At 45.0% G+C, this 23230-nt stretch overlaps 1 protein-coding gene across 1 annotated transcript in view; it reads right to left on the reverse strand.

Annotated features, from left to right (window-relative positions):
• The window catches only part of LOC124553903, a 137131-nt gene that overhangs the window by 43164 nt on the left and 70737 nt on the right, over positions 1 to 23230 (reverse strand). The window contains exon 6 of the mRNA XM_047127916.1: positions 12747 to 12953. Within this exon, the coding sequence (XP_046983872.1) occupies positions 12747 to 12953 (207 nt within the window). The remainder of the gene's footprint in view (positions 1 to 12746; positions 12954 to 23230) is intronic.

Below are 23230 nucleotides of genomic sequence, written 5' to 3' on the forward strand. Positions count from 1 at the left end.
TACTTGTCATTTGGTACAGCCTTGGAGGCAGCTCTTTTGTGATTTTTTTCTATTTGAAAATACAGCACAAATATTTTTAAAAGAGCTTATCTTATTTAGCTAGTGAAATTAGACCTGATATGCAGAACAATCTTTCAGCAGATTAGCAGCCAAGAGAAGGCAACCCAGGTACAAATGTCATGCCACTAATTTTTAGTACCTTTTCTTAACTGAGTTACCTCATTTATCATCCTAAACCAAGCAACCAGGTTGTGCATCTTAATGATGTAATAAGTGAGCACCACCTGGTTTTGCTCACTTCCTGAGACACTCTGATAGATTATGGGAACACTAAACTCCAAAAAATACTTAGATGTCAAACCCCACATAATCCAAGCTGGGAGACTCAAAAACTAAGAAATTTTGCACTCAAAAACAAACAATGGAAAACCCAGGTTGAAATATCAACAATGTGACTAAATAATAGTTTGCTACTTACTGTTAAGATGACACATTAAAATGCAGACATGCACAATTAAAAGACACTTAAACATTAGCTTTCAGCCACAGTCTTTGTCAGAAAAAGATGGAGAAACACACACCATTCATTTGCACAAGCAAGCACACCTCACACACAGACGACTGCCAACTCTGGCAGATTGGGCCAGAATGTAACAGTCACAGGCAATGGAAGCACTACTCTGGAGGGGGGCAAGGAAGGGGAACCGACAGTAGTGTACAATTGGTGGCGGTAGTGGTAGTGTGAGGTGTTAGGGGGATGGAGGGGAGTACAGTCTGGCAGTGCAGCGACTAGAATGCCAACAGGTGCAGTGTCGAGAGGCTGTGGAGCAGGGATAGATAGGGGAGAGGGGAGGGGGAGAGGGGAGGTGGACGGGGAGAGGGGAGGGGGAGAGGGGGAGAGGGGAGGGGGAGAGGGGAGGGGGAGAGGGGGAGAGGGGGAGAGGGGGAGAGGGAGAGGGGAGGGGGAGAGGGGGAGAGGGAGAGAGGGAGAGGGGAGGGGGAGAGGGGAGGGGGAGGGGAGAGGGGGGCAGCGAAAAAGGAGACTAGCGGGGAAAGATGGGCAGGTTCGTTGGGAGATGGCAGCACACAAAGAGGGCAGGAGACAGAATAGGGGCAAAGTGATACGACAGAGGGGGTGGGAACCGTTGGGTGGAGGATGTAAGGACAGTATGTCACGACAGGTTGAGGCTAAGATAATTACAGAAGTGCAGGATTTTTTTTTTAAACTGCTATGGTCATTAGCGCCTGGTCCGTGACTTAGGAAACAGTAAAAAACGAAAATGGAAACCAGCAGCAATGGGAACGAAACTCACTGGCACTAATGAACTAGAGAACGCGATCGGCTGAGCGCGTGTCATCTGCTAAAATCGACGATATATCAGGCGAAAGCTGTAGACGGGAGCGAAACGAATTAAAATAGGGGCACTCAATTAAAAGGTGTCTTACCATCCTCAGCTGAGAGCAGTGGGGACAAAGCGGGGGAGGATCGCCGCTTAAAAGATGTCGATGGCTAAAAAGACAGTGCCCTATCCGGAGTCAAGTTAAAATTATCTCCTCCCGACGACGCGTTCGGGAGGAAGAGGTCCAAGCACAAGGAAGAGCTTTCACGTCCCGCAATTTATTATGGGTAAGTGTCGACCAATGCGTGTGCCATAAATGAACAACACGTCGACATAGAACGCTCCGTAGATCGGCGAAGGGAATCGATTGAATAGCTGGCCGAAGAAGAGAGACTGCAGCCTTGGCCGCAATATCGGCCGCCTCATTTCCACAGATACCAACGTGTCCCGGGAGCCAGAGGAACGCCACCGAGACGCCCCCCAGGTGGAGCAAGCGCAGACAGTCCTGAATCCAGTGGACCAGAGGGTGCACATGGTAAAGAGCTTGGAGACTGAGGAGAGAGCTGAGAGAATCTGAGCAGATAACATACTGTATCCGCTGATTGCGGCGGATGTAGTGGACAGCCTGGAGAACAGTGTAAAGCTCCGCAGTATCAACCGAACACTGGTCGGGAAGCCGAAATTGATTTAGGGTGTCGTCAACAATATAGGCACTCCCTACACCTAATGATGTTTTCAAGCCATCAGTGTAAATAAATGTGGCTTCCTTCATTTGTGCACATAGAGCAGCAAATGCCTGACGATAAACAAGTGAAGGGGTACCATCCTGGGAAATTGACAAAGGTCACGGAGCAGGCAGATCCGGGGATGGAGCCAAGGCAGTGCTGTACCCCAAGTTGTCAAGAAGGTTTTAGGAAAACGGAAGGAAAGAGAATGGAGCAGTTGACGGAAGTGGACTCCCGGTGGTAGTAGGGAGGAGGGGCGGCCTGCATACCCTACATCAAAGGAGGCATCGAAAAAAATGTCATGGGCTGGATTAGCAGGCATGGAAGACAGATGGCTAGCATAACGACTCAGAAGGACTGCTCGCCGATTGGATAGCGGAGGTTCAGCAGTCTCAGCATAAAGGCTTTCCACAGGGCTGGTGTAAAAAGATCCAGACACTAAACGCAATCCACGGTGGTGGATAGAGTCGAGACGACGAAGAATAGACGGCCGAGGAGACGAGTAAACTATGCTTCCATAGTCCAATTTCGAGTGCACTAAGGCGCGATAGAGGCAGAGAAGGACCACTCGGTCCGCTCCCCAGGAGGTACCATTCAGGACACGGAGGGTGTTGAGGGATCGCAGACAGCGAGCCAAAAGATACGAAATGTGGGAGGACCAACACAATTTTCTGTCAAACATAAGACCCAAGAATTTTGCGACGTCCGAAAACGGAAGGTTGACAGTTCCTAGATGTAAGGAGGGTGGAAGAAATTCTGTACGACGCCAAAAATTAACACAAACAGTCTTACTGAGAGAAAAGCGGAAGCCTGTTTCGATACTCCAAGAGTGGAGGCGATTGAGACAGCCTGGAAGACGTCGTTCAACAAGGCTGGTCCGTTGAGAGCTGTAGTAGATCACAAAATCGTCCACAAAGAGGGAGCCCGAGATGTCAGGAAGGAGACAATCCATAATTGGATTTATGGCAATAGCAAACAGTACAACACTTAGCACGGAGCCCTGGGGTACCCCGTTTTCTTGGGAGAAAGTACGGGAGAGAGTAGTGTTCACCCGCACCCTAAATGTGCGCCCTGCCATAAATTCGCGAAGAAAAAGGGGCAGCCGGCCTCGAAAGCCCCAAGAGAACAGTGTGCAGAGGATGCCTGTCCTCCAACAGGTATCGTATGCTCTCTCCAGATCAAAAAATATTGCTACTGTTTGGCGTTTCCGGAGAAATTGTTCATGATATAAGTGGAGAGAGAAACAAGATGGTCAACTGCAGAACGATGCTTTCGGAAACTGCTTTAGGTAGATGTTAAAAGACTGCGGGACTCCAGCCACCAAGCTAAACGACAATTCACCATACGCTCCAAAACCTTACATACACTACTCGTGAGAGAAATGGGGCGATAGCTAGAGGGGAGATGTTTGTCCTTTTCAGGTTTCGGAACAGGAACGACGATAGCTTCCCGCCATCGTCTGGGAAAAGTACTGTCGGTCCAAATTAGATTATAAATGCGAAGGAGGTAACGCAGACTGTGTTGATAAATGCAGCAACATTTGGATGTGGATACCATCCAGTCCTGGGGCGGAGGAGCGAGAAGAAGAGAGTGCATGTTGGAGTTCCCGCATGGAGAAAACAGTATTGTAGCTTTCGCGATTTTGAGAGGAGATAGCAAGAGGTCGCACTTCCGCTGCACGTTTCTTCAGGAGAAATGCTGGCGGGTAATTTGAAGAACTTGAAATCTCAGCAAAGTGTTTACCCAAGGAGTCAGAAACTGCAACGGGGTCCACTAACGTATCACCCGCGACAGTGAGCCCAGAGACTGGAGACTGGAGAGAAACTAGGTGCTCCTGATAACCGTCGAATCCGACTCCAAACTTCCGAGGAGGGAGTGAAGGTGTTAAATGAGCTTGTTGTGACTTGACAAGACAGCCAAGCCACTAGGAGAGGAAGCCGAAAGGCACGCGTTTAAGCTCACGCAGGCTGGCGTGAGGTCTGGAACAGGTAAGGGAATTGAGTCTAGCAAATAAAGTACGTAGCTGTTGGAATACTTAACTTTTATCCATAACTGGTGAACATCGGTCTGACGGTACATGCATCACAAGATAAATACCAAATGATAATGGCACCTTGCTAGGTCATAGCGAATGACGTAGCTGAAGGCTATGCTAACTATCGTCTCGGCAAATGAGAGTGTAATTTGTCAGTGAACCATCGCTAGCAAAGTCGGCTGTACAACTGGGGCGAGTGCTAGGAAGTCTCTCTAGACCTGCCATGTGGCGGCGCTCGGTCTGCAATCACTGACAGTGGCGACGTATACTAACGGACCGCGGCCGATTTAAAGGCTACCACCTAGCAAGTGTGGTGTCTGGCGGTGACACCACAGAGCTAATAAAGAATTTCCAACTTGCCTTCTTGCTATCGCGGATGACGAGACGGCATCGCGCATGGAACTGCTTATAGCGGATACAGTTGGCCAAAGTAGGATGGTGGCGGAAAACGCGAAGAGCACGTCGCCGCTCACGTATTGCGTCACGGCATGCCTCGTTCCACCAAGGAACTGGGGGGCGTCGGGGCAATTCGGAGGTGCGTGGTATTGAACGTTCCGCAGCTGTAAGAATAACGTCGGTAATATGTGTGACCTCATCGTCGACGCTACGAAAGTGACGGTTATCGAATGTCGCTAGAGAGGAAAAAAGTGTCCAATCGGCTTGGGCAAACTTCCAGCGTCGCGGGCCCATATAGGGCAGTTGAGGCTGCAGTCTAAGGACACATGGAAAGTGATCACTCGAGTGTGTATCATCAAGGGCGAACCATTCGAAGCGCGAGATAGCGGAACAGTACCGACCGAAAGGTCCAAATGAGAGAAATTTGTCGTGGAGGCAGACAAAAATGTTGGGACCCCAGCGTTGAGGCAAACTAGATCCGCTTGGTGGAAGACGTCTAGCAATAGTGATCCACGTGGACAAGGATGTGGAGATCCCCAAAGCGTGTGGTGGGAATTGAAGTCCCTAACCAGCAAATAGAGGGATGGAAGCTGACCAAGAAGATGAAGGAGATCAGCTCGTGCCATTGGTGTGGACGATGGAATGTATGCAGTACAAAGAGAAAAGGTATATCCAGGAAGGGAAAGACAGACAGCGACAGCTTGGAAGGAAGTGTTTAAGTGGATTAGGTGATAATGGAGAGTACCATAGAGAAGAATCACGAGTCCTCCATGGGCTGGAGCGCCTTCAACAGAGGGGAGATCAAATCGGACGGACTGAAAATGGGGGAGAACAAAGTGGTCATGGGGATGCAGCTTTGTTTCCTGAAGACAAAAGATGACCGGCGAGTAGGATCGTAAGAGGACCGACAATTCATCCCGGTTGGCTCGAATGCCGCGGATATTCCAGTGGATAATGGACATAGGGTGAACAGAAAATGGAGGAATGTGACCAAGGTTGCTGTCAACTCAACGACTGCTCAGAGCTTGCGACAGACAGCATGGAATGGCATTCAGCCGAAGGCAGAAGATCCTGATCCATGGGTTGGTCAGGAGCAGCTCCTGCCACCAGCGATCAGCCAGTTGATCGGCTGCCAGGAGTGCGCCTTGGCGACACAGAAGACGGCCGAGGGCGATTTCCGCCAGGTGGTGCTGTAGATGAGACGCGCCTTGGCAGAGAAGGAGAGGAACTGGGTTTCTTTTTAGCCTTCTTGGAAATATGATGTTTAGATGAAGGAGGAACCGATGGTTGTGAAGTTGGGGTACATAAAAAATCTTCACAAGTATGCTCTTTTTTCGAAGTCTTGGTTTCTCACTTTTGGGCTCGAGATTTAGCAGAACCCGATGACGGGTGAGTCATAGAGTGGGCAGGCGAAAGTGGGGAGGTTGAACGGGCGATCTTTGCACTGGCCGATCTGATGACCGTGGCACTAAAGGTGAGGTCACAAGTCTGCGTGGCCGCCTCCTTTGTTGGCCGAGGAGACGCAAGGACAGTGCTGTATTTTCCTGTCTGAGGCACGGTGGGCTGTTGACTGGCGAATAATTTTCGAGCAGCACAGGTCGACACCTTTTCCTTCACTCTGATTTCCTGGATACACTTTTCGTCTTTAAAAATGGGGCAATCTCGAGAGGAAGCAGCGTGGTCACCCATACAGTTGATACAACGAGGGGATGGAGGTGGACAAGCACCCTCATGGGCATCCTTGCCACAAGTAACACATTTGGCCGGATTGTAACAGGACTCGCTGGTGTGATTGAACCGTTGACACCGATAGCAACGCGTAGGGTTTGGGGCATAAGGGCGAACGGAAATTATCTCATAGCCTGCTTTGATTTTCGATGGGAGTTGAACTTTGTCAAATGTCAAGAAGACAGTGCAGGTTGGAATGATGTTCGTGTCAACCATTTTCATAACTTTATGATCAGCCGTTACGCCCTGGTCAGACAGGTAGTGCTGAATTTCGTCGTCAGACAATCTATCGAGGGAGCGTGTATAAACGGCTCCACGTGAGGAATTTAAAGTATGGTGCGGTTCCACCCGGACAGGGAAGGTGTGGAGAAGTGAAGTACGCAGCAATTTTTGTGTCTGGAGGGCACTGACTGTTTCTAACAACAAGGTGCCATTCCGTAATCTGGAACAAGACTTTACAGGACCTGCAATTGCGTCGACACCTTTCTGAATAATGAAAGGGTTGACCGTGGAGAAGTCGTGACCTTCGTCAGACCGAGAAACAACAAGGAACTGTGGCAACGATGGAAGAACTGTCTGTGACTGAGACTCAGTGAACTTACGTTTGTGAGCGGACATAGTGGAAGGTGAGGAAACCATTGCGGAAGAATCCCCCACGATTACCGGCGTATCCGATGGCGCGCTCCTCCCTTGTGGGGGCCCTTTCTGAGGGCACTCCCGCCTTAGGTGATTGTTCACACCTCAGGTCACACCTCCCGACAAACGGACGGAGGGACCAATCGGCACTTTCGGAAGGTATCAGCTCGGGTAATCACCCCTCCCTGGGCCTCGGTGTTACCAGGGGGTACGTACGTGTCCTACCTGTCTACCGGGGGTGGGGAATTACGCGTTACCCCGTCACCGGCTACGCACGAAAATGCGTGGGTCGGCCTTCAGACACGCACAGAGAGGAAGAAAGAGAAAGGGAAAAACAAAGAAAGGGAAAAGAAAGAAGAGAGGTCTCGAACGCCGCAGCGGAGAAAAGGGTAAAGAGAAGAGGTAAGGAAAAGAGAAGACATACAAGCAGAGAAGGCGAAGAATGCGTTACATTTGAGAGCGTCCGTCTCTGGATGTAGGCATAAACCACACTCCCAGAGGGGGAGAAGGGGAAGGAAAGAGCCACAGGTGAGAGGGGGGGAAGGGGGGCGAAGATGGGGGATGGGGAAGGATGCGGAAAACGAAGGTATGCAGTCCAGAAAGGAAGGAGGGCCACATTAGCTCGGGGTCCCGTGCTCGCTACGCACGTATCCACAAAAGAGTTCTGGACCCCTGGGGGGGAGTGCAGGATGTGTTGTAGGGGTAACTCCCACTGTTCAGAAAATCTGGTGGTGGAGGGGAGGATCCAGATGGCTCGGGTAGTGAAGCAGCCACTGAAATGTGGCATGTTGTGTTCAGCTGCACGTTGTGGCACAGGGTGGTCTACTTTGCTCTCAGCCACAGTTTGGCATCAGCCGTTCATCCTGGAGGGTAGCTAGTTGGTAGTCATACCAATATATAAAGTTATGCAACGATTGCAGCAGAATAGCTTTCAGAGGTGGCCACCCTATGGTGGTGTACGAGAGGCCTGTGACAGGGCTGGGTGGGCTACAGAACACCACTTTAGGAGGTGTGGGAAATATCTTGGGTATGATGCCCCTCATTTAACGACACAATGACAGGTAATCAGAGCCCTTGTGAAAGATGTGGTTCAGTTGCTTCAGTACACGGCGATGAAGGGGGTACTCCGTTGCAGCTGGTTCTTGGGCTGGTGGGAGAATTGGCAATGAGAGAGAAAAAGGCACAGGAGATTTAGAATGAACTTTTCACTCTACAGCGGAATGTGCGCTGATATGAAACTTCCTGGCAGATTAAAACTGTGTGCCCGACCGAGACTCGAACTCGGGACCTTTGCCTTTCGCAGGCAAGTGCTCTACCATCTGAGCTACCGAAGCACGACTCATGCCCGGTACTCACAGCTTTACTTCTGCCACTACCTCGTCTCCTACCTTCCAAACTTTACAGAAGCTCTCCTGTGAACCTTGCAGAACTAGCACTTCTGAAAGAAAGGATATTGCGGAAACATAGCTTAGCCACAGCCAGGGGGATGTTTCTAGAATGAAAATTTTCACTCTACAGCGGAGTGCATTCTAGAGACATCCTTTCTTTCAGGAGTGATAGTTCTGCAAGGTTCGCAGGAGAGCTTCTGTAAGGTTTGGAAGGTAGGAGACGAGGTACTGGCAAAAGTAAAGCTGTGAGGACGTGGCGTAGGTCGTGCTTGGGTAGCTCAGTCGGTAGAGCACTTGCCCGCGAAAGGCAAAGGTCCCAAGTTCGAGTCTCGGTCCGGCACACAGTTTAAATCTGCCAGGAAGTTTCACAGGAGATTTGTTTGCAGACTACATTTGGGGGATAGTGCTCATCTGGGGCCTCGAGACCCTCAGTACACTGGGTCAGGGAATTCTCATCACTGCTGATATGCTGTTCCCGGGTGACCGGGGTGCAGGGGAGGGATTTTGGATGAAAAGAATGACAGCTGTCGAAATCCAGGTAGTGTTGCTTATCGGTGAGTTTAATGTAACAGAGGTGTGGATGGAGAATTCAGAGAGAAGGGGGTCAACATCCAGAAAGGTGGCACACTGGTTTGAGGAGGACCAGGTGAAGTGAATGGGAGAGAAGTAGTTGAGGTTGTGAGGGAATGAAGGTAGAGTGTCTTGGCCCGGAGTCCAGATCATGAAGATATCATCAATGAACCAGAACCAGACTAGGGGTTTGCCAATTTGGGAGGCCTCCTCTAGATGGCCCATGAACAGGTTGGTATTGGAGAGTGCCATGCAGGTCCAAATGGCTGTGCCAAGGTTTGTTTGCACACCTTCCCTTCCAAGGAGTTGGTAAGGTGTATGATGAATGAGGTAGTGTGTCTGGAGTCTGAAGGACATTGGGGAAGGTAGTGTCCAATAGTGGGAAGACCATGGGCATAAGGGCTCCCTCTGTATAGAGAAGTGGCATCAACAGTGATGAGTAGGGATCCAGGAAGTAAAGGGGTGGGGATGGTAGAGAGTCAGTGAAGGAAGTGGTTGTTATCTTTGACACTGGAGACAAGATTACAGGAATTGGTTGGAGGTGACTGTCTATGAGGGCCAGAATTCTTCCAGTGGGGGGCAATAACCAGCCACAATGAGGTGTCCAGCACTGTTGAGTTCATGGATTTTGGGGACCAGGAGGCGGCAGTAGGATGCCAGCAGGTTAAATAACTTATGGAGGTGGTGTCTGGAATGGTCCTCCAAGTGCTGGAGAGCAAGAGACTCAATTTCAGAGATGTGATGTATGTAGCAGGGATTGCACAGTAGCAGTATCTTGCAGAGGGAGAAGATGTGGTTCTGGAGGAGGAGGAGGATATTAGTGTTTAACGTCCCGTCGACAACGAGGTCATTAGAGACGGAGCGCAAGCTCGGGTGAGTGAAGGATGGGGAAGGAAATCGGCAGTGCCCTTTCAAAGGAACCATCCCGGCATTTGCCTGAAGCGATTTAGGGAAATCACGGAAAACCTAAATCAGGATGGCCGGAGACGGGATTGAACCGTCGTCCTCCCGAATGCGAGTCCAGTGTGCTAACCACTGTGCCACCTCGCTCGGTTGTGGTTCTGGGATGCCTGTGCCATGGAGATGTGTTTTTGCAGCACCAGGTTTGTGAAGGCCAGGGACTGGCAGAATCTGGAAAGATGAAGGTCACTGGGGAAGGAGGGGTGGGATCCAGAGAAATGAACCTTTACAGTTAGGCCTCTGGGGAGGATTCGACAGTTTAGGCAGCATTTAAGGAATAGGATATGGGACTGGGTTTTATCCAAGGAAAGGGGTACTTTTCCGAATTGGTGTAGAAATGTGCAGCAGTGCTCCATTACGGCAGGGACAGTGTAAGGGAAATGGGTATGATGCAGAAATTAGCAAAATTAGGTGTGAGTGTTGCGAGGGGACTCCAATAATAGAAAAGGCGCACAAAAAATACATAAAGACAAGTAAAAACACGAGCAGATATGCAACAATATGCACAGATATGTAAAAATACACACAAATCTGTCAAAATGCACATAAATGCACAAAACGGAATGAAACTGTGTAAAGTACACACAAATACATTAAAAATGTACAGAAATGGGGCAGAAAAGGAAAGGACAAATATGATAATATGTGTGTGTTGCTATGAGGAAAGAAAGATAGGGAAGGGGGATGGGTTAGATCAAGGGTCACAAGCTCATGAGCTACGGGCAGGCGTGGAAAATAAAACACTTAAGTATGTGGGGATCAGGAATGAAGTGGGACCAATAAGAATAAATATAATTATTGGACAGAAGAATTTGGGGCATCAGATGCTGCGTCAACAATCTGCGCTGTGTGTTGTGCATAGACGATTACCAATACAGTGTGACTCTGAAGTTGATGCGGTTTGGAAGTTGACGAATAAATACAGGAAAGAGAAGAAAGAAGGGACACTGAAAAGAGTAATGCTACCGAGTATACTAATAAAGGAAAACATCATAAGGTTGTGGGTTGTGTTGGGGGAGGAGACAAAACAGCAAAGTCATCGATCTCATCAGATTAGGGAAGGACAGGGGAGGAAGTTGGCTGTGCACTTTTAAAGCAACCATCGCGGCATTTGCCTGGAGCAATTTAGGGAAATCACAAAAAACCTAAATCAGGCCAGATGCGGGATTGAACAATTGTCCTCCCGAATGCAAGTCCAGTGTGCCACCTAACTCGACTGGGTTGTGGGATGGGAAAAAAAAGTCATTCAGCAAAATCAAACAATTGAAACTCCATGTTCTAATATCAACAAAGTAAGGAAAAAAGAGATTGCTACTTACCACAAAGATGAGACATTAAGTTGCAGACGTTAGCTTTTGGCCGCAGCCTTCGTCAGAGAAAGAAAGAGAAAAACAAACCATTAATTCGCACAAGCAAGCACATCACACGCACACGTGACTGCCAACTTCTGCAGCTCAGACCAGATGCCAGAGTATACGGTCATGTCTACATGAGGTTTGCTTTCTTGTGCGAATGAATGGCGTATTTTTCTCTTTCTTCCTCTGACGAAGGCTGTGGCCAAAAGCTAACATCTGAGTGTCTTAACTGAGCCTGTCTGCAACTTAATGTCTCATCTTTGTGGTAAGTAGCAATCTGTCTTTTCCTTACATTGTTAAGCTTTGTATTCAGATAATTACGTCTCTACTGTTAATTGTGGTCTGTCAGTATTTTCAATCACATTGCTACCATTGACATCCGAGTACTGTAGGGCAAATATTTCTTTATAATGCATATGTAATGCCTTTTCCCATGTGATTTACAAAAGAATTACAAAAGTTTAATTTCTTTATGTTTTGTATCCATCGAGCAGGGATCGGAGGAATGTGGTTTCGTATACTTCACTGCGAGTAGACCATTGGTGCACCAGGCAGAACGTCACATTTGTACGACAGCCAGTGAGCAAGAGAAGCTACCATTGCTTTGTTTCCGTTTGCAGTGATAATTATTCAAACATTGCAGTTGTAGAACAAAGAAAAACTGTCTGAATTTAATATCCGCAACAAATAGTTCCAGCTAATACCACACTGGAAGGTTGTTTCTCATATTATCTAAGTTTCCATGAGACAGCAACACTGTCTAATAGTAATTTATACTACAATGAAAGCAAAAATAAATGTTTTATTGAGTCAGTGTGAAAATAAAATACACTGTTTGAATAATGTATTTGTAAGTTTAACCAGCCTACATTGTCAAGGGTATACAAGAAAAGTAAATTAACAATATTTTTAAAAAATTAAAGGATACGTCTTGTTCGTGTTAAAAATTTACTGATAAAAATGTTAAGTTCTTTGAAGACATGAAGCTTGTTTAAAATAAGAAAGAAAAGTTATAAGAGATATGTAAATATAAATATATGTTTCATTACTGCAAAATATAGTTTATGGATTACTGAGTCTGGGTATCCATTAATGCAGAGTAGAAAGGACATCTCTGGTTAATAATACAGCAATGTGATAAACAGCTAATCAAGACCTGATATCCTATGCAACTATAGTATTTGCCACATTCTCTGGATGCCTCTAATAAATATTCTCTCTCTGGAAAGAACCTGCAATTGAAGAGGACACACACACACACACACACACACACACACACACACACACACACACGAAATACAATGCTCACACTAAACAACCACACACACAGCATGTCATACCACGGCAAAGTCACAGTGAAAAGTGGTCCTTTTAAGGTGCTGAGAATTTCAAGATACTGCCTACAACTACAGATTTCCTCCTGATAAATTTAATTGCAGACGTAGTTATATACAGAAGCTCAAAAACACAACAGCAAAATATTTCTCTCTGCTCGGATTTTATAAATAGCTGTGTGAATTTCCCTTTTCTTCACACATCCAAATGACTTTCATAACAAAAAAACTCAGCCAACAGAACTATTCACATGACACAAAAGTCACAGGAATACTTACACTGTCAGCTTCTGCTAGCAATCCAGCAATCATTTCTCGTTCTTCTTCTTTGGTACGATCGCAGAATCTACACGCTATCAATCCATCACCTTCAACTTGTTGTTGTTGTTGTTGTTGTTGTTGTTGTTGCTGCTGCTGCTGCTGCTGTTCTCCTTCTCCTTCAGCACGATCACATAATTTATGCACCGCCAGCAGATCTGCAATGACCTACGAAAGCAGAAGATATTTACTACTTTGTAGACAATGACATCATTACTGACATCATTCCCCAACTTGAACACCAAAGTAAATGAGCAGATATAATTCACACAAAAGCAGCACCCACTCAATCACTAACGTTCTGGGATTACATTACAAATGAAAAATGGAAGGTACCATTAATCTGAAACAGAAATGGAAATACTAAGCAAATGAAATGTGCTGACATAAGTGAGGTGAAGCAAACCAAACTACATCTATAGCGTCCACACTACACAACCACATGGTCCACAAGATGTTTTGTTATCAACTTTATGCAATTCTTACTGCATGCTTCTGTGGAATAAATACTTTTTGACCTTAGCCGAACTGCCCCAGGTCAGTACTGAGAGGAAGCTCATACACTCAACAGAGTGAGACAGATTCCTGAGTGCAAGGCGGGCACCTAGCTTTTTGCTTAACTTATACGTGTGCTGGTGACACCTTAGTTGGTTTATCCCTAATGGTTGCCCAGGAACTTCATACACAGAGCCTCATCAATTGATCTCTGTCTTGGGCACATGTAAGCCATAACAATTTGTTTGGAACTCCAAAATAATGGAACTATAGAAACTATAGAAATTTACATGAAAAGATTAACCTCTTCTCAGGAAAAGCACTACAATGTACACATGATAATACAAAAGTTACAAGTTGAAATCTTTCAGAAAGGACAAGTACTTCTCACCTACAACGAAACTGCACCTCAGCCAGCTGCACTGAGGATTCCTACAGCTGTGAAATGAATGTGAATCAACTTTATTCAAGATTCACAAAAATTCATTTACACAAAATAATTACTCTATATAGTCTTCTGAGTGAGAAACACATTTTCCCCAGCAGACAGGCACTTTCTTGATCCCATTTTCATAAAAAGAATGTTGCTGTGACAGCAACAAGTTGTTCACAAACTCTTCGACAGCGCCACTGTCATCAAATCTGCTTCCTCTGACTGGTTCCTTTAGTGATCCGACAAATGAGCATCGCACGCTGACGACACCGGACACTAGGAAGGATACTGTAGTGTGGTCGAGAACAATTACTGCTTTAATTTTTGTCGAGTTGAAGCAGCTGTGTGGGGCCGAGCACTGCTGTGAAGCACGATCACGTCCCCAGCTGGAAATGTGCACCTTTTTTGGTGGTAGTGCAAGTTTTGTTTGGTCCAAAAGTTGGCAGCAGTATGCACCATTCACACTGTAACATTCTTGGAGAAAAACGATGAGAAGAACTCATCTAAAATCAAAAAAACGCTGTCACAAGAACCTTCCCTGCGGAAGGCTTTGGCGAGTACAGATTTGTCTTCTTTGCACCATTCCATTCTGCTTTTCTCGATCCCGGGTTGTAACAGTTGACCCACGTATCACTGTACGTCACAATAAAATGCAAAAAATGTTCCCCTTCAGTTTGGTAATGTGTCAGTAGCCATTTGCACACCACGAGATGATGAAATTTGTGCTCTGTGGTGAGAAGGCGACGCACCCATCTTGCAGACTTTTTCAGAGTCTGGGGTCGTCAGTAACGATTGCCCGAGCACTACTATACCTTAGGCCAACTTCAGTGCCGATGGCCTCGCCACAGTGGTAACACCGATGTCAAACGCTGTCAGATTCTGCTAGCACGCTGACAGGTGACCGTCCGGTCTGGCGAGTGCTATTGACGAGGGGCAAGCACTCGGCCCTCGTGAGGCAAACTGAGGTGCTACTCGACAGAAAAGTAGTGACTCCAGTCACGAAAACTGCCAACGGCACAGAGCGGTGTGCTGACGAGATGCCCCTCTGTATCCGCATCCGATGCTGCCTATACGGGCTGAGGACAGCACAGCTGTCAGTCAGTACAGTCGGCTCTTCCGAGCCCTGTTCGGATGGAGTTTAACTGTGCTGATCTCGGTAGCAATTTGAGCAACTGTACCTTTTGTTCTGACACTGTGATTCTGACTAAAGGAATGGTACAGCAATATTCTTGCTGTAGGAAACAATAACTGGAAATGAAAGCAACAATGAGCAGAGATTGAACTGCTCTGCATTTAAAAAACGTGAACTGAGCATCTCCCCCCCCCCCCCCCCCCCCCCCCCCCCAGCAGATGTCACGGTGGAGGTAGACGAGCTGGCAGCATAGAACAGTGGAGTAGTTCAGAAACGCAAACCCACTGGCCAAAATGTTTATTTCAGAGTGGCAATAAGCACAGCAGGCCACTGTCCCCACAAAGTTCGATCGCCTCGGACCTAGCCCCGAATTTCGCGCCGAGAGTTGTCGCGTGCTCAGTCGGCAGCTGCACACGCTAGCCTCGTACCGAGTATACTGCCGTACGCATATTTACGTGGCGCCGGACTTCTCGTAGTTATATTCGCCAGGCTAGTTTGTTTCACACGTGGGGTCCTGTTCCCCGGTCATTACAGAGTCGCCGTCAGTCCGTAAAGCACGCACAGTACGCACATCGACGGTGTCGAGTAGCACTGTTGCCACGTCTTCTGCAGATACTAAAGTGCGTAAACAAAAATTGCAGTTTACATTCGATTCACTTTCGTACAATGACACGACAGCTCAATTGGGTGAGGGAGCAAAAATTTACCTACAATCGTACAGACAACAGACTTCACCTACAGGAGTCGAAAGGCAAAAATGGGATCCAGTAGCGAAGTGAGACAGGGCTGCACCCCATACTCCGTATTGTTCGATCAGCTCATTTGACAAAGCTGTAAAGGAAGTGAAGAACAAATTTTTAAAATGAATTGAAATTCAGGGAGAGACATAAAATTGCTGACGACACGGTAATTCTGTCAGAAATCCCTAAGGACTTAGAAGATCTTTTTGAATTGGATGGACACCATTTTTAGAAGAAGTTGTTAAGATAAACAACAACAAAAGTAGAACAATGGTACACTGAGGTGACAAAAGTCACAGATACTCCCAAAAGCGTAGCGAAGCAACTCGACGTGGCACAGGCTCGGCAAGTCATCGGAAATCCCCTGCAGAAATACTGAGCCAGAATGTTCTTCAAACCAATTGTGGCCCAGTGACATGCCACACTGTATTCCACAAAAATTCCATCACTGTTTGGGAACACGAAGTCCACGAGTGGCTGCAAACAGTCTCCAAGTCACTGAAAATAACCAGAGGACCCAGACCATCTGAGCAAAAACAGACCGTGCCATTATGGAGCCACCAACAGCTTGCACAGTTCCTCACTGACAACTCGGATCCACGGCTTCGTGAGGCTGCACCACACTCAAACCCTATCATCATCTCACACCAATTGAAATCAGGACTCTCACGACCAGGTCACTGTTTTCCAGACGTCGAAAGGTCCAATCGATACAGTCACGAGCCCAGGACAGGCAGTGTGGGGATGTCATGCTGTTCGCAAAGGCACTCACGGTGGTCGTCTGCTGGCATAGCCCAACAGAAAAACACTTATTTTACGTTTTTGTGTGGTCCAGAATTAAAGAATCCAAAACTAAGCAAAACTTTAAAACCCCCCACATATGAGCAAAAACATATTAAGTGGAATATATGATTAAAAACGATAATATTTTCCAATACACTGCACAAAACCAATAAAAGTGAAGGAAATTAAATATACAATACACTGTTTATACAATGATTTGGGGTAATGAATTTCAGCAGCTTTTTAAAAATCACAGATGTGTAACAGCATATAAAAACTTGTTAAAAATTGAAATTGTTTTTGAGAGACGCTCACCCAAAAAAAAAATCTTGATGAACGTGCTGAATTAAACCGAAAACTGTGAAGTACAATGAAAGGCATCAGAATGTAGTATGGGAATGCGTGCTTTCCTTGTGTAGCCAGGGGAGAGCTTGTCTGCACCTGAACAAGCTAACAAAGTGACGTCAAAACGGTGCAGGTGAGCGTCCATGGTGTACGCCGATATGTCAACCGGCGAATACAAATCTAGTTGACACGAAAGCAGCTTATCCCAGCCAGGGAGGAGACATTAGTGACAGCTTCACCCTCCTCCACAGTAACAGAGTGCTCACTCCCACATAAAAAGGTAGCTGGTAAAGTCCAGAGTAACTACACACAATGTAAATTCTTTGTGTCTACACTGTACAGTCAACAGTGCACTGTCTTCACTCCTCCCTTATCAGTGCATAGTGCACATGTTTTACCTCATTTGCTCATTTGTACTAGCAGCATTTTTCAATTTGAAATAAAAAAATAATGCTTTTAAATGTGAAGTCTGCCGGTACGAGTACAACAATAGCAAGACCCCAAAGCAGCGTCTTTCCCAGGGTCACCCACACCACCGGAATGAAATCCTATCTGCTGTTAGAAATTGTGCACTGTAATGTGAAATACTTCCACAGTTAAAATATTAGACTGCACACAACAAACACCAGGTTTAGGTTAGGTTAGAAGGCAATAGGTTCTGTTTAAGTAAAAGAATTACTGTAAATGCGATGTGATGAGGCAGTCTTCAGTGAAAAGGAATTGGTCTGGACACAGAAATTTTCAGCAGTCACAAGCTTAAGCGTCTTCATCAGTTTTGTAAAATAAGTTAGCAGATACAGTGATTTTTATTTTATGCACTGTATCTGACTGAAATAAAGTAGCAAGGATATACCGGGTGATCAAAAAGTCAGTATAAATTTGAAAACTTAATAAACCACGGAATAATGTAGATAGAGATGTAAAAATTGACACAATGCTTGGAATGACATGGGGTTTTATTGGGAGGGGGGGGGGGGGGGGGTGAACACAAAGTTCACGAAATGTCCAACAGACGCGTGAAAGATCTCTTGCGTGCGTCATTTGGTGATGATCGTGTGCTCAGCCGCCACTTTCGTTATGCTTGGCCTCCCAGGTCCCCAGACCTCAGTCCTGCGAATATTGGCTTTGTGGTTACCTGAAGTCGCAAGCAATAGGAACCTCAAAAAGCAGAGACATTATTATCATCATGGGAGATTTTAATGCCAAAATAGGTGAAGGAAGTGAAGGTGATCTTATTGGACCTTTTGGTTTAGGAACAAGAAATGAAAGAGGAGATTTGCTGTCACAATTTTGCCAGGAAAACAATCTGTCTATTACAAACACATTTTTTAAACTCCCTAAACGAAGACTTTATACTTTGAAATCACCAAGAGACTGCAATGAAGAAGTTTGCAGAAATCAAATTGATTTCACACTTATAAACAAGAGGTACAAAAATTCTATTCATGGTGTGAAAACATATCCAGGAGCTGATATATTTTCTGATCATAACCTTTTAGTAGCAAAGTTCCATGTGAAACTGAAAGCCATACAAAAGAAACAAAAGAAGGACTATGTAAATACAACTATTCTAAGAGACCCCTTGACTAAACAAAAGACTTCTGAAGAGATTAATAAGGAATTAGTTAGGATAAAGAATAATCAAACAGAAGACATTGATGGCAAATGGGAACTTATAAAAGACACATTAAATAATGCATGTAAAAACACAATGGCGACCAAACACGACAACATGAAAAAGAAGTGGATGACAGAGAAGATATTACAATTGATGGAACAAAGAAGAATACTTAAAAATAGAGATGAAAGTGAGTATAAAAGATTACATGCAGAAATACGAAAAGAAACACGGCGAGCAAAAGAAGAATGGTACAAGGAACAATGCTCTGAAATTGAGAGTTATGAAACAAGACATGATAGTTTCAACTTACACAAAAAAGTTAAAGATTTAGCTGGACTTAATAAAAAGAAAAGTACAAGTTTATTGTTAGATAAAAATGGCAAAATAATTCCTGATGTTAAAGGTAAACTGGACAGGTGGACAGAATATGTCAAAGAACTATTTGAAGATACAAGAAAAGATCAAAAATTTTATGATAACATGATCGGAGAACGAGGACCAAGCATATCGAAAGAAGAAATATTACATGTTATCAACAAATCGAAGACAGGAAAAGCCCCTGGACCGGATAAGATACCAAATGACATCCTGAAACTCATAGGAATAGACCATATAGATATATTTGTACAATTGTTTAATGATATTTATAATTCGGGAATTATTCCTAGGGATTGGTTGACATCTACCTTTGTTACATTACCCAAAAAGGCTAATGCCAAAACTTGTAATGATCACCGTACAATAAGCTTAATGAGTCACACCTTAAATATATTTCTAAAAGTTATACACCAACGAATATACAAAAAAGTAGAAGAAGGTATAAGTGAAACACAATTCGGTTTTAGAAGTTCCCTCGGTACAAGAGAAGCATTGTTTGCTTTTAACATATTAGCGCAACGATGTATGGAGGTTAACCAGCCACTATATGTGTGCTTCCTGGATTATAATAAAGCATTTGACAAAGTTCGTCATGATCATCTCATAGAATTGTTAGAAAAGAAAACACTTGATAAGAAAGACATCCGCATTATATATAACCTCTACTACAATCAAACCGCAACCGTGAAGGTAGAAAATGAGTTATCGAATGATATAGAAATAAAGAGGGGTGTGAGACAAGGTTGCGTTCTCTCACCCTTATTGTTTAATATGTATTCAGAAGACATAATCCAGGCAGCTCTATCAGATGAAATAGCTGGCATTAAAGTGAATGGGCTAAACATTAACAATGTTAGGTTTGCTGATGACACTGCACTACTAGCTGGAAACCTCAAAGATCTACAATTACTTCTTGACAAAGTCGCAGAAAAAAGTGAAGAATTTGGCTTGACTCTTAACGTAAGCAAGACTAAGTTCATGGTGATATCTAAAACACACCAACAAGAAAATCTTACAATCAATAGGGAAAGAGTCGATCAAGTACGTAAATTTAAATATCTCGGAACAATTGTAAATGAGGAGATTGAAAGCTCAGAAGAAATTAAATCGAGAATAGGACAGGCCAGAAGTATCTTTAATAAGATGAAAAATGCATTCTGTTCGAGAGACATTTGTTTAAACACAAAAATGAGGTTGCTAAGATGCTATGTATTCTCAAAATTATTATACGGAATGGAAGCGTGGACATTGAAAAAGAAGAACATGAACAGTTTAGAAGCTTTTGAAATGTGGGCATATAGAAGAATACTTAGAATTAGTTGGGTGTTGAGGATTACTAATCAAGATGTCCTAAGAAGAATGGGAAAGGAAAAAGAATTAATTAAAACTATTAAAGTAAGGAAGCTACAATATTTAGGCCATGTTATTAGGGGAGTAAATTACAAAATATTGCAAATAATACTAGAAGGGAAAATTTGTGGGAAGAGAACGAGGGGTAGAAGACGGACATCCTGGATTGACAATTTAAAAAATTGGTACAACTGTTCAACGTCAGAACTCCTTAGATCAGCCAAATCAAGATCAGAAATTGCCATGATGACAGCCAACCTTCTTTGAGGAGACGGCACATGAAGAAGAAGAAGTCGCAAATGTATCGTGATCGACCGACATCTCTAGGGATACTGAAAGACAACATCTGACGCCAATGCCTCACCATAACTCCGGACATGCTTTACAATGCTGTTCACAACATTATTCCTCAACTACAGATAGTGTTGAGGAATGATGGTGGACATATTGAGCATTTCCTGTAAAGAACATCATCTTTGCTTTGTCTTACTTTGTTATGCTAATTATTGCTATTCTGATCAGATGAAGCGCCATCTGTCGGACATTTTTTGAACTTTTGTATTTTTTTGGTTCTAATAAAACCCCATGTCATTCCAAGCATGTGTATCAATTTGTACCTCTCTATTTACATTATTCCGTGATTTACTCAGTTTTCAAATTTATACTGACTTTTCGATCACCCGGTGTATAAAATGTCACAGCAGCTGAGTGGTTAAACAAAAAGCATAAATGGGGACATCTGCTGAATGACAAACTTTGTCATCACTCTTTTCTTACAAGTAACACTTCATACACTCACCACACTTCATATTCTCCACCCCAACAAAGTGTTATTTTCGGCTCGGTGAGAGAAACAGGTGTGAAAGAATGAGTTTACTTCCCAATTGAAGTTATTAGGAGTTAGCTCAGTGAATTTCAATACACTGTGTAAAATAGAAAGCTCCGGCACTACAATTTCGCTACACACCTCCCATCATTGCTGCCAATCTTTCCTATCTACAGTGTGCGTCACGCAGTTTAAAAGTGAGTAGTAGATGTAAGTGTTGCAACTGTATTGTGTCAGATTTGAACACGAAAGTCTTTAAAATGAGCTATCACAAAACCCTTGTTTCATTTCCCTGTGACATCTCTGCCACAGCAGACGAATAAATAAATGTCGTGTGACTAGGGCCTCCCGTCGAGTAGACCATCCGCAGTGTGCAAGTCTTTCGATTTGACGCCACTTCAGCTTCGGCACTTCACAAAATGCATTCGCCCCTACCCGCTCTCCCATCATCATAGGGCCACTACCCCTCTCCACACATCCAGCAGGTGAGCTCAATTTAAGTGTGTTAATGTGGTGTGGTGGTAGTGCTGGCTGTCGGATGACGTAACAGTTCACCAGCCAATAAGAGCTCACTAGCCGGAAACGGTCGACGTCTTCTCGATTCTGACCGAGCATATTCTTTGAGACTCCGTGACTGAATTTAAAAGTTCAACAATCAATACGGTTCCCGAATACAGTACGTCAGAAATACGTGCAAAAAGATACAGTTACACATAGTTTTAAGTGGCACAAGGAAAGGTGGCAGCTGGGTGCCTTCGTCACGTATCGACTCAGTCCAGGACACTTTGCGTCAACTCTCCCGCTTTTTCACTGTTGCCGCAGCTAGCAGTAATTTTATCACAACAGCACAGTGAAACTAAACGTCACAAGTCGTGTCGGCAAAGCCGATTGTGGATTACATCAGCATTTCCTCTCTCTCGTCTCCATCTCCGCAACGGACTAAAATATTCCCTCGACACTGTTACCACCCACAGTACAGACATTCTGTCTTTTGTACCAGTTATAGCTCATTCAGTCACATCAAACGTCAACAGGAAGAAAACGGGTCAAAGTCAAGTGAGTTGCCGAGTACAAACGTAGAATCGAGGTAAACTTACTATGAAGAAACGTAAAATTGAGGAATCTTTAGCACTGATCTTACGAGTTTTCCACAGAGGCTACAAACTTATGGCACAGAATCACGAAAAATGTAAAATTGGAGAACGTATAATCGAATTTCCACTGCACCAAATTTCGTCACGCTATACTTACTGATATGTTCATCGTACCTCCTACATTGATATGTGCAGTTATTTCTCACAGTGTCGCTCATTTGTCGGCACTGACAACTCTATGCAATCGCCGCTGCTCTCTGTCAGTGAGTGAGTGCTGTCAACCACCACACTGTCTGTGATGACAGGTAATACCTGCAATTTTATGTTCTCGCCCCACACTCGACACCGTCGACCTCGGAGTATCGAATTCCGTACCTGTTTCCAAAATGAAATGTCCCACATCTGTAGGTCCAACTACCGTTCCGCGTTCAAAGTCTGTTAATTCCGACCGTGTGGCGACAGTCGTGTCCAAACCCTTTTCACACAAGTCACCACAGTGCAAATGACAGCTCTGCCGACGCGCTGCCCTTTTATATTTCACATACACAATGAATGAAATCACATTAAGGGATTTACATTAGGAGATGGAGCACTAAGGTAGTAAATGAGATGTGTCATACAGGCAGCAAAATAAAGGCTGGTGTAAGGAGGACATAAAACGCAAACTGGCAATAGCAACAAAGGCAATTCTGAAAAAGTCAAATAATATTAACACGTACCACAAATTCAAATGTTTCCTGGAGCGCACGGTCAGACACTGGACTCACATTCGGGAGGACGACGGTTCAATCCCGCGTCCAGCCATCCCGATTTAGGTTTTCCGTGATTTCCCTAAATCACTCCAGGCAAATGCCGGGATGGTTCCTCTGAAAGGGCACGGCCGACTTCCTTCCCTAATCCGATGAGACCGATGACCACGCTGTCTGGTCTCCTTCCCCAAACCGACCCACCTGGAGCGCAGTTTTATACAGAAGTGCACCACTGACAAAAAGCAGTCTAGGTAACAGCAGAATACGAGGCTTCTGAAATGTGGGCACTGTGGTAGAACGCTGGGGAGCTGACGAGTGGGACTGACAACTACTAGGAGCAGATCGTGACTGGGACTTCGGCAAAAAAGAAATTTACGGGATTGTTTGATACGGGGCATCCTGAGGGATGACAGAATTGACCATTTGAAAACGGAGGGCTTAAGAATTGTAGAGGGAGACCGAGGCTCGACTACACTACACAGGTTCGAGTGGATGTCAT

The sequence above is a fragment of the Schistocerca americana genome, chromosome 11 (assembly GCF_021461395.2).
Source record: "Schistocerca americana isolate TAMUIC-IGC-003095 chromosome 11, iqSchAmer2.1, whole genome shotgun sequence".
NCBI lineage: Eukaryota > Metazoa > Arthropoda > Insecta > Orthoptera > Acrididae > Schistocerca > Schistocerca americana.